Source organism: Myodes glareolus, chromosome 10 (assembly GCF_982192425.1).
Source record: "Myodes glareolus chromosome 10, mMyoGla1.1, whole genome shotgun sequence".
Lineage (NCBI taxonomy): Eukaryota > Metazoa > Chordata > Mammalia > Rodentia > Cricetidae > Myodes > Myodes glareolus.
This window is the reverse complement of record NC_142035.1, coordinates 47,337,963-47,352,951: the sequence shown is the minus strand read 5'-3', so window position 1 is coordinate 47,352,951 and position 14,989 is coordinate 47,337,963. Positions and strand designations below refer to the sequence as shown.

General features: G+C 48.1%; 1 protein-coding gene across 5 annotated transcripts; it reads left to right on the top strand.

Moving 5' to 3' along the window:
* The first annotated feature begins 3,749 nt into the window (after positions 1-3,749).
* On the top strand, positions 3,750-14,650 carry Ap5s1 (adaptor related protein complex 5 subunit sigma 1). Of its 5 annotated transcripts, XR_007236951.3 has the most exons (5): positions 3,752-4,043; positions 4,723-4,933; positions 6,166-7,171; positions 12,701-12,890; positions 13,401-14,650. XR_007236951.3 is itself a non-coding variant. In XM_048459781.3 (4 exons), the coding sequence occupies exons 3-4, from the start codon at positions 4,758-4,760 to the stop codon at positions 6,590-6,592; spliced, it is 603 nt and encodes a 200-aa protein (XP_048315738.1). In that variant the 5' UTR covers positions 3,750-4,043; positions 4,143-4,278; positions 4,742-4,757; the 3' UTR covers positions 6,593-7,207. The 5 variants fall into 5 exon arrangements, 4 of the variants coding, with proteins under 4 accessions (XP_048315738.1, XP_048315736.1, XP_048315739.1 ...); XM_048459781.3 differs by lacking the exons at positions 12,701-12,890; positions 13,401-14,650 and adding an exon at positions 4,143-4,278 and having other exon boundaries at positions 3,750-4,043; positions 4,742-4,933; positions 6,166-7,207; XM_048459779.3 differs by lacking the exons at positions 12,701-12,890; positions 13,401-14,650 and adding an exon at positions 4,143-4,278 and having other exon boundaries at positions 3,751-4,043; positions 6,166-7,207.
* The last annotated feature ends 339 nt before the right edge of the window (positions 14,651-14,989 follow it).

The window sequence follows — 14,989 nt, the reverse complement described above, 5'->3', positions numbered from 1 at the left end:
CTGCAGCAAGGTCTTTCAGCCTCAAGGGCCACAGATGGCTGAGGGCTGCAAAAGGTCAGATAATGACACTGTAAGTCCCCCCGACCTGAACAAGACTACAGCTTGAAAGCTATTTATCTTCATGTGTCTGAGTGTTGTGCTTACAGGCATCACATCCATGCAAAATTACAGTTTGTTTGACCCTACCTCAGGTGGTGCCTTCAATGCCCCAGTACTCGGGAGAAATTGTTCCCCGATGGGAGAGACTGGCTTCTTCCCATCATTTGCATTTGCTACAACTTTGTCCCCAGGTCGTACCTCCTCCATGCAGTCTACACAGATTACTCCTGCGGAGTCAATGCTTGGACTCTCCCCATTTGTTAATCAATTGCTCCTCTTTATTGTTTTTTGTTTTTGTTATGTGTATATATATTTGTTTATTTTTTGAGATAGGAATTCTCTGTGTAACAGCTCCGGCTGTCCTGGAACTCACTTTGTAGACCAGGCTGGCCTCGAACTCACAGAGATCCTCCTACCTCTGCATCCTGAGTGCTGGGATTAAAGGCATGCACCACCACCACCCTGCCAGGCTTATTGCTCCTCTTTAACTCCTGCCTTCTGTGGCTACTGCACTTGTCTGCATAGAATCTGCTAGAAGTACCCATAGGGCTGTCCTCAGCTCAAGGATGGATATATAGCACGCTTTCCTTCTCCTGACCCTCAGTTTTAGACAATATCTTGAGTAGCTCAAGTTGGCCTCAGATTCATTGTGTAGCTGAGGCTGGTCTTGAACTCATGATCCTCTTGCCTTTACCTCCCAAATGCTGTAATTACAGGCACTGAAACCTGCTGTAGAATGCTCTCCTCCAAGTATAACAGCCAACATCTTCATCAGAACAGCAATGAGTCTTTGCAAGAGTCTCCCAAGATCAGGTTTGTTGATGGTTGGCATTCCCATAGGGAGGGGAGGAAGCCCTGAGTGAGTCCTGAGGGGATGTGTATTTTGATAAAGGTGTGGCCTGTCAAGGACTCCAACTGAGAATTGGGAAATTTACAAAGCCCATATGGGGCAGGCACAAGAGGGGTGGCAAATCTTTACCAAGGAGTCAATGTGTAAGTGTTTATGAACAACTGAGCAGTGTGTGCAAAGACTAGCAACTCTGGTTACCAAAAGCGTACCAAAAGCTGGATGGTACGGTCTAGACTGTCCACCTATAGAAACTGACTACCGAGACTAGCCAGTCTCTCCCCTGTGCTGTTCCTAATAAAGAGGCTGGAGGAACTCATTTTTATCCCAAGTCGAGCTCTGGGGGACTCTTTCTCTGTACAGAAGCAGCGCAGGTTTGTTTGTGTCTCCCCAGGGAAAGCGTTCTTGTGAGGGCAACACGTCAGACTCTCTGTCCTCTTTCAGGTCATGCCCATCCTTCATCTAATTCAAGTGCTCCCCCTTCCTCTCTCTCCTCGATGCTGGCTGCTGCGAGAAGCAGAACTCACATTCCAAATACTTTCCATCCTGTTCTGTGATGTGTGGCTTAGTCATCTGCCAGAGGAGACGACGCCCAGGTTTCTTTTTATATTATAAACCTGAACCATGCTTAGCTCAAGCCTGTATCTTTCCAGTACAGGGAACAGATTCTATTACATTCTTAGTTTATTTATTTACTTTTGAGAAAGGTCTCACTGAGTATCCTTACCTGGTTGCCTCTGCCGCTCCAGTGCTGAGATTGAAGGTATGCAGTTTCTGGCTTTTAGTTTGTTTTTTGTTTTTATCCAAGACAGGGTTTCTCTTAGTTTTGGAGCCTGTCCTGGACTCCCTCTGTAGACCAGAATGGCCTCGAACTCAGAGATCCACCTGCCTTTGCCTCCCAAGTGCTGGGATTAAAGGTGTGCGCCACTACCGCCTGGCTTAGTTTTGTTTTAAAACCAGAATTCAAACTGGGCGGTGGTGGCACATGCCTTTAATCCCAGTACTTGGAAGGCAGAGGCAGGTGATCTCTGAGTCTGAGGCCAGCCAGGGCTCTACACACACAGAGAAACAACAATGAAAGAATTCAAAGTAAATGATTATTTTCGTGGATTTCCTACATTTTTAAAGTGCATGGCTAACACTAACATGAAGCGGACACTACTGAACTGGCTGCTTTTGATCATATCTGAGTCGGCATGGCTGAGTGTTTCCAGGGGGCCCCACAGACTCTCTGAAGCATAGCTTAAAATCAGAAGAGGCCAGTGCCACAAGAGAAGGCTCTTCCAAGGCACTCCTACAACAGCCCCAAGCAAAACCATCAGGTAAGACCTCCTCTGCTGCCTGTCCCCAGTGCTCACCAGGGAAGCCTTCTGTGATACCACATTCATCAGGGCTCTCCACCATCTTCCAGGGTGATGATGGTTCAGCGCACTTTTCTTCACACGCCCCACACAAGGTCAACTCTCTAGTGGTTTTGAACTTGACATGGACTGCCCGAGTGGTGAACGGAGGCCAGGATATCATGTTCCCAGTGCCCTCTGCCAGTTCTTAGTTACAATCTGCTGGCAGACATGAGGCCTGGCCCAGAGTGATAGGGACGGGGCACCAGGAACCAACATCATCCCCTGACTCTCTGATTGAGGCCCCACACTGCCTCTGGGCCCGTCCCTTCGCCTGCACCTGACATCAAAACCTCCATAGCCTGTGCACCATCTATTACCCCTGGCAGATGCCTGCCAAAGTCCTTCATGGGGGACTTTCTTCAGAAGCCCTGCCTGGGCCACTCTGTTCTTCTATTTCTTTGTCATCAGACAGTATTCAAGTAATCCCGGCCTTGGGGAGCGAAGTCGGGAACCATGGCAGAGATGGGCCCCACAAGAGACAGAAGTTTTGGTCAGAGTCACTTAGTAAATAATCTGAGGGGACAGCCTTGGTGGGGCCTTCGAGGCACATAAGACTGGGACAAATTTAAGGAAACCTAAGAATTCACATGCCTAGCAAGCGGTAAAAGAATGTGTGTGCACCTTTATCCCAAACACCGCTTGGGCCATGTTTCCAGACTGGATCTTCACACTAATGCTGGTAGTAGCACCACTTGGTTCAAACCTTAGTTTTAGATCTCTTAAGTTAGAAGTCCCTTGATGGCCTCCCTGTGAGGAGTCAAGCAGAGGCTGCAAAAGGGAAAGATAGCCTAAACACTTGCTCCAGCTGTCTCTAGATGGGGTTTCACTGGGGCCTAACAAAGTTGGCAGACCTGCCAGGGCTACACAACTACAACGAAGTTGGGACTAGAATTGGAATCCTATGTGAAATCCAGGATCAGTGAAATCCACTGAAGGAACCAACAATAAAGAATCTTTACAACTGCTCGCAGATCCGTATCCTTCCAAAGTCATCACCTTCTGGTGTGCGTTTCAGCAGGCAGGGCTCCGCTCCTGCAATTCGGTCGGTCGTTACCACTGCACATAAGTAGCTTGGGGGCAGCGGTGCGCAGGCCTCCGTGGAAAGTTCGGCTCATGGCGCGGTCGCCACAGCGCCCCCTGGCGGCCAACCCCGTGGTGGCCAGGCTACAGCTAGTCAAGGGCTTTCCAGCGCCTCCAGAGAAGCTCGCTGGCGCCCCGAAATCTCCAGGGCGCTCTGGCAGCTGAGGGGGATCGGCCGGTCAGAAGCCTGCGCGCCCTCGGGAAATTGGACCCCACGTCCGGGCCACAGGATTGAGTCCGCACTACAACCCCCAGAGTCCAGCGCGCCGCTGCCCGCGCAAGGCAGTGACGCAATGAGGCCGTCAGGGAAAGAGGGCGCACGGTGGCCGGGGTTGATGACGTATATGCTGGCGGCAGATAGGTGACCAGAGGTCAAGGCCTATAAATCTGACTTCCCTTCCTGAAGCGGGTTTGCGAACATACCTGTTGGATAACTGTGAATTCTTAATCTGTTTAGCCTTTACCGGGACTAACTACTGTGTCCCCTCAACCTTGCGACCCCGGGGTCGCCACTGTCTCACGTTGTCCAGAGCAGCCAGGGACTCCCCATATATCTGTGACTGACTTGAATTCCTGATCCTCTTGTCTCTACCTCCCGAGTGCTGGGATTTCAGGTATGTTCCACCATGTCTTATTTTTGAAATAGTTTTGGTTAACTAGATAGAGTCCTTTGGATAAGGTTTGCTACACTCGCTCTGTATTTTTTCTTCCAGCTGATCAGAGTTACGGCATTTAGAGATATTTTCGTGTGTATTTTCTAAAACAAAGACACATTTCTCCATTCAAACCAAGTGGCATTGATCAAGACTTCCAGCTCAGCCAGCCCTGTCTACAGAGCGAGTTCCAGGGGTAGGCTCCAAAGCTACCCAGAGAAACCCTGTCTTGAAAAACCAAAACCAAACCAAAACAAACAAATAAATATCCTTCCCCCTCATTTCATACTCCATACTTAAGTTGTCTTAGTGGCGCACACTGTGGAGTCTGGTTGTTTTTGTCCCAGGAGCACTCAGCTGTGGCCTCTGGTTTCCTTTGGGTCATCAGTTTTTCCTGCACTCTCATGACCTTGATGCTTTTGGAGATTTCCGGATAGTTTTGCAGAAGTGGGTTTAGTGTTGTAGGAGACATCTCCACCCTTGTTCTGCGATGCAGACCAGACATTACATTATTCAGAGGTTAGGCATATCTAAGTGGATAGGTGATTAGTGTCCAACCACAACACTCTCTGGACACACTCCCAGGCCACACCCTCCTTGAGAGTACCTCCTTAGCAGGGGTTTCACTTTCACCTCTTAGGTCTCTGGCTTCTCTGCAGCACCCACCCTGGAGCCATGGTCCATGCCTTCCTCATCCACACCTTGAGGGCCCCGAATTCGGAAGATACAGGCCTTTGCCGAGTGCTCTACTCCTGTGTCTTTGGTGCTGAGAAGTCACCCGATGATCCACGGCCACGTGGTGCAGAAAGGGACAGGCTCTTGCGCAAGGAACAGATTTTGGCCGTGGCCAGGTAATGTCACAGCCCTGCCCCAAGCTTCATCAGACACAGAGCTGATTATGAGGGATGCTGGAGTTGGACAGTGAAGGAAGACAAGGAGTCATGATGTTTCTCCTGGTCCCCACCACTGTGTATAAGTATTCCTATGAAAAAGAGTTAGAGAAAGAATGCAATTATCATTTTGGTGGTTCTGGGAATTTCATGTATATTATGTAATCCTCATAGTCCTCTGAGGTGGCTATATTATTATCTTCACTTTCCAGAAGAGTAAGCTGACGTTCGGAGGCTAAGGAACTTAACCTGCCCAAGGTTGTGCAACAAAAACATGGCTAGAAATGGAGGTTTGAGTATAAGCAGGCAGACTCGTGCACACAAAACATGCTTTTTAGTGGAAGTCTTCATAAGAGCGAGAACGTGATGATCAGCAGAGACTCAGGGCTGCTGAATGCCGGAGACTCGGAGCCGTTTTGGATAGCTCCGTATGAGGGAGGTGGCTAGACTGGGACCTTTCTTCCCAGACCCTTGTGAGTTGTGCAGCTCTTTGCCAACCCCTTATTCTTGACCTGGTTCTCCTCTTGCAGCACAGACAGAACTAAGCAATGACCTGTTGGAGTTATTTGTTTTGAGACAGAGCCTAATTTTCTGGTTCAGGCTGACCTCCACTTCTCTGTGTGTTCCAGGCTGGAGTGAACCGATCCCCCTGCCTCCTCCTCCCAATGCTAGAATTATAGGCATGCACCACCATACCTGGCTAAACGCAAGGCTTTAAAGCCAGTCTGTGAGCAGCCTGATCTAGAAGATGATTCAGGAAGCGGTGGGGGCAGCCTTGACAGTCACGTGGGAGGCGCTTAGGACTTGGAGAAGGGTGATTGGTTGAGAGGTCAGATGGCCACGCTGGACGACTTTGTTCTTCTCATCACTTATTTGCCTCTCTGTTGAGGAGGCATCTGCAAGGCGAGTGAGAGGAGACTTCATCCCTAGTCCTTTTCCCAGCCCAAGGAGCTGTGTTCAGATCCTGCCTTCTCTTGGCCATTTAGAGTAAAGTGATTCAGGCTGGAGCCTGGATTTCTGTATCCTCATATTTCCTTGACTCCGCATCACTGGGCAGATCTCTTAAGCTTTCTAAGCCTAAGTTTTCCTTACCCAAGATATGAGACATTAGCAGCTCCCAGCTACATTGGAAGTTGACAGAAGGGGGGGGGTGGCACCTTGGTGGTCTGCCAGTGACCTGACTTCTCTTCCAGGCAGGTGGAGTCACTGTGCCGGCTGCAGCAGCAAGCATCTGGATGTCCCTCCACAGACCCACAGCCTCAGTTCTCAGATGAGCCTGTGTCTCTGCATGAGGCTCCCCATGGAGCCTTCTACCTGGGAGCCGGGGACCCTTTCCAGGAGCCACAGACAGTGGTGTGGCTGGGTGTGCTCTCACTAGGCTTTGCCCTGGTGCTGGATACCCATGAGAACTTGCTGCTGGCTGAGAGTACACTTCGGCTGTTGGTCCGCCTCCTTCTTGACCACCTCCGGCTGCTGACCCCAGGTAGCAACTTCTTGTTGAGGGCTGACCGCATTGAGGGAATCCTCGCCCGCTTCCTGCCACATGGGCAGCTGCTTTTCCTCAATGACCAGTTTGTCCAGGACCTGGAGAAGGAATTCAGTGCTGCTTGGCCCCGCTGACCACCCACCAGAATGAGGCTTCTTGAAAGGACAGAGAGGGAGGGTAAAGATTACATACTTCAAGGAGAAGTTTGGCATCTCCCTCTTGCCCAGGCTGCTCCCTAGTTTGATAATGTGACTGCACTCAGGACAAATGGATTGGACAAGCTGGCAGGAAGGGGCCTGGGGAGAAGGCACAGGAAGCTAGCTGGGCCTTTTCCCAGTTCAGTGGAATTGCAGAACATCCTGAACCTGTAGCTGCCATGTGACACTCTGTGATGTTCACCATGCTAGCCCTTGACTTCCAGCCCTCCCAGCTGCCTGTACTGGAGCCATGTAATGCCTGCCAAGACTTTAGTTCACTTTCTCTATAACCCCAGCACAAAAGGAGTCTCTGAGACCCTGGCAAATCCTGGCCCCTCCCTTTGCACATCATCAAGGATATTTTCAACAAGGTCTGTTCTGCATCCAGCCCCACCACAGTTCAGAGCAGGGGGATTCTGAGGCTCCGTGTGTGCCGAGCCCATGTCCGCCGGGCAAGCCGAGTGCACAGCCGCTTTTCTTGTCTGTTGGCCAGCAAGTGCCAGGCGTCTGGCCCAGGTGATACCTTACTTTGAATTAAAAATAATGGCTGTCTTTGTTTTCTCTTTCTGTGCACCTGAGGGATGCAGTGCCCTCCTGCGCGTGAGCATTCGCCTGAGTGACCCCCAACCTCCTTGCCCTGCTACTTGCTCAAGCATCCTACGAGGCTTCCTTTTGAGACCTCCATTCCTCCTCCTCAATTGTTTCTTTGTGCTTTCTTTGGATGATGGTACTTGCTTTTTGCTGTAGTGTGTGTCACAGGTGGTTGGTTGTGTGGTGGTTAGTTAGTCTCTGAGAAGCAGAGACTGGAGGGCAGTTCTGTCCTTGCGCTGTGGGATTGTCCTTGCGCTGTGGGACTGTCCTTGCACTGTGGGATTGTTCTTGCGCTGTGGGACTGCCCTTGCGCTGTGGGACTGTCCTTGCGCTGTGGGACTGTCCTTGCACTGTGGGACTGCCCTTGCGCTGTGGGACTGTCCTTGTGCTGTGGGACTGTCCTTGCACTATGGAGCAAGCTCAGGCCGTCAACCTTCCTGGCAGGCACTTTTATCAGCTGAGCCATCTCTCCAGTATGTGATGTATTTTTTCCAAAGTAAAATGAAGCCCTTTTTTATTTCAGAAATGTTTTCCCAACTTGGGTTGTTAAGTAGCTGTTGTGTTTCATTATTCCATTCAGAGAGTCCAGCTGCACAACAGGTGAATCTCCTGTTGTTAATCTTCCCTTACCCTAACTGTGGCAGATAGCGGAAAACTCCAGAAGAGGAAAGTTACTTTTGGAAGATGGGTCGTTTGCGTACAATGAGAAAGGAACCACAGAGCAGTTCTGCAAGGAAGCAGTTTAGTTAACTAAGGAGGGAACCTGCAGGCTACAAAATAAGGTTCAACTGTATCCCATGTCTCTTCCCTCTTGGCAGTTCCAGATCATCCATCCAAGGTGGTTGGCTCTCATGGTATTCAGCTTCTTCAGCTCCCTCCTCTCTTTGCAATGGGGTGCCAATATCCAGTAACACCCCAGCATCTCAAGATCTGATGGAGCAGCTGGGTGGTGGTGGCACATGCCTTTAATCCCAGCACTTGGGAGGCAGAGGCAGGCAGATCCCTGTGAGTTCAAGTTCAGCCTGGTCTACAAGAACTAGTTCCAGGACAGGCTCCCTGTCTCCAGAAAGAAAAAGAAAAAGGAAAGAAAAAGAAAAAAGCTCTCATGGGAACATTTGTGTCTGCAAAACATGGTTTGCTCTACATTTCTGATTCTAATTCTTTGCATTTTGGTTATAGCTGACTATTAATGGACATTTAGGAAGACAGAGTTATACAGAACAACAGAGAAAAGAATCTCATAATTGATGATTATAGGATCCATATATTTTTCAGTTTTCAAACACTATAATGAAATACCTGAGGCTGGGTACATTTATAAAGAAAAGAGGTTTATTTGTTTGTTTGTTTTTCAAGATGGGGTTTCTCTGTAGCTTTGGAACCTGTTCTGGAACTAGCTCTTGTAGACCAGGCTGGCCTCGAACTCACAGAGATCCACCAGACTGTGCCTCCCAAGTGCTGGGATTAAAGGTGTGCGCCACCACCGCCCAGCTGAAAAGAGGTTTATTTAATCCCAGTTTTGAGGTTAAAGTATGGCACTAGCCTCACCTTGGCTCTGGTGACAACCTCATGGTGGGTGGCAATTCAGCGGTTGGAACGTGGGCAGAGAGAGATGGGAGGTGGCCGTACAGTAAGCTGAGGAGCAGACAGGAGCCAGTCATGACCTCACAGAAAGCTCTGCTGTAGATGACAGCTAGGGGTGCTTTATATCCATACTCTAAATTCTAAGAGAATATTGTAGTCTTGGGTAGAAAGTGTTCATATATCCATCTACTAGTTTGTTCTGAGCTAACCTGAAGTCTTTTTTTAAAAAAATTTATTTATTATGTATACAGTGCTCTGCCTGTATCCCTGAAGGCCAGAAGGGGGCACCAGATCTCATTACAGATGGTTGTGAGCCACCACGTGGTTGCTGGGAATTGAACTCAGGACCTTTGGAAGAGCAGGCAGAACTCTTAACCACTGAGCCATCTCTTCAGCCCCCTAACCTGAAGTCTTGATGTCTCAGGCTGAATGCAAGACTTTGTAACCTTGGTGTAAGTGAACGCCCCCTGTATTCCACACACAGGGAGAAGGAAAAGCAGAACGCAGATCCAAGCCAAACCACTTGAGTAAGACCAGACTGGACTTTGGAGTGATCGATTGTTTTTGTTTCCCCTCCCCATATAATCAGCCTACTAAAGACGAGGGGAAGACAGACTTGGAAAATGATAATCCTCTGTCTTCTCAGACTGAGCCTCTCAGAAAAGAGTGCAGTTTGAAGATTTACTCCTTTCTTTTTTAAGATTTTTATTTTATGTGTATAAATGGTGTGTGTGTGTGTGTGTGTGTGTGTGTGTGTGTGTGTGTACCATGTATATGTGTGCAATTCCCTGGAGGTCAGAAGAGGGCATCTGAACCCCTGGAACTGGAGTTAAAGATGGTTGGGAGCTGCCATGTGGGTACTGGGAACCAAACCCTGGTCCTCTGAATGAGCAGAATGTGCTCTTTACTGCTGAGCCATCTTTCCAGCCCCAAGATTCAGTTCTTTCCTCTGTTCACTGGCATCTGTAAGTATCCAGCAGCAATGAGCTCTGAATTCAGATATCTGGGTTACTTTAACTACCTCTGAAAGGTCTGCCATATACCAGTATCACACTTATTACCAAGATCCTAAGAAGTGAATCTGAGAGGCAAATTCCAGCACTTTGATTCTCCAGAGTTCCCAACTGTTCTTCCAAGGAGGTTTTAACCATTCTTGGTCTCTACTTGGGGCCTCTGCCTCCCAACAACTCTCAGATTGTCACTTTCTTCTTTTAAAGTTCAGGGCTGGGGAGAGGGTTCACTGAGTCCAAACACTTAGAGTGCAAACATGACTAGCTTGAATCCCAGAACCATGTAAAGCCAGGCTCAGTAGCCCACATCTGTAATTCCAGTGCTTCTGTGGTCAAAAAGGAGGCAGAGACAGGACAGTGCTGTGGGCTAGCTCATACACGGTGGCAAACAACATAGAAAAGAGACCCTTTTCCAAACAAGGTAGAAGGCAAGGATGGACACCCAAGATTGTCCTCTGATCTTCAGAGTGCTTCCTGGCACACACATGCACACTGTCACACACAAATAATATCTTAATTTAAAAGTTGTTTTTTGAAGGCTGTGGTCAGGCCTTGAAATTAACCTGTAGTCCCTCAGAAAACTGTGTGAGTATGGACGTTGGGGGTATGTTGCTGAGTAGTATGGTTACATAGCAAGACCTGATCTCAAAATGATAAGAACACTCAAATATATGCACAGTGTTGTTTCTTTTATGTAGCTAGATAAATATCCATGGACTTGGTGGACATCGAGGATGGGCCTCTCTCCTTGTGCCCTAGACACTTTAAGAACTAGTATAAAGTCCATCTTGTAATGTCAATCAGGGCAGTGGCCCCCTCGGTTGTTGCCCACTCTGCCTTGAGAGTGCTTGGTTTATTCTCTTTACTGTGATCATCAATCTATACTATGTGCTGCATATCTCTTTCAAATTAATTTAGTAGAGTGAAGAAACCGGACAGAGAGCAAAGTGAAACAAACCTGTTGACAGTTTCTATTTGTAGAGTGTTGTTATCATTTGAGACAAAAATCCTGTGCTTTGTGACGGGGTTTCTAGGGAATCCTTGAGGCTGGGAACTCTGAAATTTCACTATGTGCCAACCTTTTCTCCTTCAGTGCTGAATACAGAACAAGGGCTTTTTTATGCTTCCCAGGTGTTTTCCCACTGAGCTATACTCCTAGCCCCATGCAGGGATTTATCTCTCCTGGGATTCGGAAACAGCAGGCTCAAGGGTCCTGTTCCCAGGAAAGTGAGTTCTTTCTTCCATTGAGTGCTCCAGATGAGGCTAGAGCTAGAACTGGACATTAGTACACACCTATGGGTTCTGTCCTGAGGGAAAACAGGTGAAAAGGGCCCCAGAACTCCTCCCTCTTAGGAACAGTCACCTGATTTCTGGTGCAAGGTCAAAGCAGTTTCAGCCTGGCCTTGTCAGCTTAAAGAGCCACGAGCATTTGGAGCAGCAAAGATTTCACCTGTGGCAGGAGAGGGGCGGCATTTGGGCATTGCTTGGGAATGAACATTTGGTGGACTGGAAACGACATTAAAAGCCTTTGCAGTCCTCCATTTCATATGGTCTTGGGTGCCTACATGATCAGAACAAAGTGCTGGCAGACAGAGCAAACTTCAGCCTCTGAGAGGCCCAAGCAGAGCTGACAGTAAGAGGGTAAGCACAGAACAGCAGTTTCCTGGGTTCACAGACAGCAGGTTAGCAAAGATAAAGAAAAGATCCTAACCACTTTAAAAGGCAAAAATAAAACCCTCACAGTCAGGCATAATTAAAAATAAAGAGTCTGTGCAAAGACCTCCAAGGGCAGTGGGGAACAGAGTCTCAGTACCTGTCCCTGGGCAGTACCCCAGAGTGGCCTCAAACTCCCTATGAATGGAAGTTGACCTGAACTCTGTCTTCCATCTCCCAAGTGTGGGGTAACAGGCACACGTCAATCACCACATTGTATAAACTGATGGCGTGACCACTCCATGGTATGGTTAAGGAGAACGTTTTTATTGCAGATGAGATAGGGAACAACCAGAGACATCCAGAAGAGTCCAGATCAGAGAGAGAAAGAAGTAGACTGGACATGGTAGGGCTCTCTGTGAGAGAGAGAATACCAGGGGACAGAGACTAGAGAAAACTTAGCGAGTGAAGCAGGAGCCGCGCAGAGAGAACACAATGAGGATAGCAGGGTTATAAGAGAGTAGCTGGGGAGGGAAGCCCTCAGCTAGAGGGACCTTAGGGGAGGGAGGAGGTGAGAAGGGCCAGGATGCTAGTTAGTGTGGACTTTGAAGTGTATACCCGGTACCAGTGATACAGGCCAGCATAGGTTTTGCTATGCTGATAGGTGCCACAGTACCCATGTGCCCCTCCTGGCTGAGGTAAGGAAATGACTTCTTTTGGTGGAAAAGAACTCGTTTCCCAAGTTCCTGAGGATGTCAGCTTTCATGTAACCACCAGAAATCCTCCAAGTCCAAGTAAGCTCATTTCTGGATATTTGGAGTATCTTTGAAGTTTGGGGGTTTGGAGTACCCTTTGGACCTGACATACACCTGACTCCATATATTATTATTACTGTTGTTGTTTTGTTTTTGTTTTTGTTTTTGTTTTTGTTTTGTTTTGTTTTGTTTGAGACAAGAACTCTCGATACAGCTCTGGCTGTCCTGAAACTCACTATGTGGATCAGACTGGCTTGAACTCACAGAGATTCACATTCCTCTGTCTTTCAAATGCAGGGATTAAAGGTGTGTGCCACTATACCCAGCTCCAGATATTACTCTTATCTTAAATATTAACTAGAAAACTTGGAAAATAAAGCTAACCAACTAAGGGAGCACCACAAAACAGAAGGGATAATAGTCAAACGCAGGAATTTTTTTTTTTTCCACAGACAAGAAAGCCCAAATGTCAGTGGGGTGACGCACACCTTTAATCCTAGTACTTGGGAGGCAAAGGCAAGTGGATTTCTGAGTTCAAGGCCAGCCTGGTCTATATGCAAGTTCTAAAACAACAGACCTACAGAGAGAAACCTGTTTCAAAAAAAGGAAAGAAAGGAAGCAAAGAAAACCCAAAGACTCAAGGTTTGCAGCTGGGTCTGTGGGGGAGGAGGGATATGGGTGCTGTAGGCGGTCCTTAGAGATTTCCGTACTTTTCCACCCCATGCTTTATCACACCAGACAATGTGGCCTGGCATCACCCCTTGAGAGGGTGGAGGGTTTCTGTCCTTAGTGTGTCTGGGCTGGGCTAGCCTCCTTACTTGCATCGGCCCGGTACAATGTGGCAGAAATGACACTGCCAGTTTAGAGTCAAGGTCTCATGGGCATTTTGCTTTCTGCCATGAAAAACGTGTGGTTCAGGCTGATGAAGGGTAAGAAGCTACGTAAAGTGAAAAGAACCATCCCTGGGCTGGTGAGATGACTCAGTGGGTAAGACTGCACAAACCCTGGGACCTACTAGCTTCAATCTCTTTAACCCATGTAAAGATGAAAGGAGAAAACTGACTGAACCTACAGTTTCCTTTGACTCTCTCTCCTCTCTCTCTCTCTCTCTGGCATGTGCACCCCTCCCACAACAATAAATGACTATTGCAGCTAAAGAGAATCATCCCAGCTGAGTCCATCTGAGACTATCAGCTCCTAACAGAAGAGATGACTGACTGAAAAGAGGATTGATATCGCTGTCAGCACAGATGCCCAAGACCAGGTTCTCAGCACAAAGGAGATTTATTTGTTCCAGACGGACAGAGGGCAGGGAATAAGAGACCAACATGGGAGATCGAGAACGAGGGAGAAGGGGAAAGGAATGAGAGAGGGAGGAATATTTGCCCCCGAAGGGACTAAGGACTTCCTCTGGATAGAGAGGAGACAGGTGTGGCCGGTAGGCAAATGGTAAAAGGGGAAACCCTGTGTTAGGATGAGTTGGTTCATTTTAATTGGGTGTGTTAATTAGGTGAGCCAAAAGGGGGCTTTTGATTGCTGGACTTCAATACTTTGGTAGCTGGACATTGGTAGGAAGAGGAAGTGGCCAAATAAGGGAATAGACCGTGGTGAATAGTTTTGAGAATGTAATCTAATAGTTCTTAGCAAGGCAGAGGAAATGGGGGATGGGCAAAGCCCGATAGCCATGTTTGCCATGCTTGAGCCTGCTAGAGTCCTTCAGGTATAAGTGAGCCCAAGCATTGTGTAGCAGTCTCCTCTTAGATAAAACAGTCAGTGTTGTACAGAAGCTTGTTAAGGCTGGAGATGTTGGGTCTGGAAAGATGACTCAGAGGTTAGGAGCCCTGGCTGTTCTTTAGAGGACCCAGGTTCAATTCCCAGAACCCACATGGCAGTTCACAGCTGGCCATAATTCCAGTTCCAGAAGATCCAACACCCCTTTTGGCCTCTTCAGGCACCAGGCAGGCACACAGCTCACAGACATATATACAAGCAAGACACTCATTAAAAAAAATTTAAAAGACACAAGATATACGAAGACGAGATGAAGATGCTCCATCCTGAAGAGATGCTGTCAAGTAAACAACTCGAACGAAGTCTTCAGGAAGTCCCCGAAACTGACCAGACTCACTGGGCCCTTTCCTCCCCAAGCATATATAAGCAGTAAGCACTGCTTATTAACACAGCTGCCCAGAAGAGGTTCAGACCTCATAAGCTGCCTGGAAGAGAGTCTCCAGCCTGCTGAGCTGCCTGCACAGTGTGCAGCGTGCTCCGTTTCCCCAATTCTCCTGAGCTGTCACTCATGCTGGGAGCTCTTTGGTGATGCAGCTGCCTCTGAGTTCCTTCTTGTAAGTAACCTCAATAAAACATACTGGTTTACCACATTGAATTACGTGGGATCCTTACTCGGGAGTCTAAAGTTTAGACTGCCATAGACTCCCTATCTGGGGTGAATAGATAGGGCCTGAAGTTCGTGTCTTCCCAGGAATAGCATCACGCAACACCAAGTAAGATCAGAGCTGCCACAGGGAGGTCAGCCCCATGTCACCAGACAAACCACTGAACACAGCGGGCTCCTCTACCTTCTTCCAGGGAGAAAGGCTGGGGAACAAAGAACTATCCCACCTCCAGACATCTTGGTAGCGGGAACTGTAAATATGAAGTGAGTCAATTATTAGATGACTAATAATTAAATAGCCACATGAGCTATTTGAGGGACAGAGGACGTCTTCCTGATGTCATGT

Coding starts and splice junctions, on each gene's coding strand:
- Ap5s1 (XM_048459781.3), top strand. CDS start 4,758: ATGGTCCATGCCTTCCTCATCCACACCTTGAGGGCCCCGAATTCGGAA. Junction 4,934..6,165: donor CAGATTTTGGCCGTGGCCAG/GTAATGTCACAG, acceptor CTTCTCTTCCAG/GCAGGTGGAGTCACTGTGCC.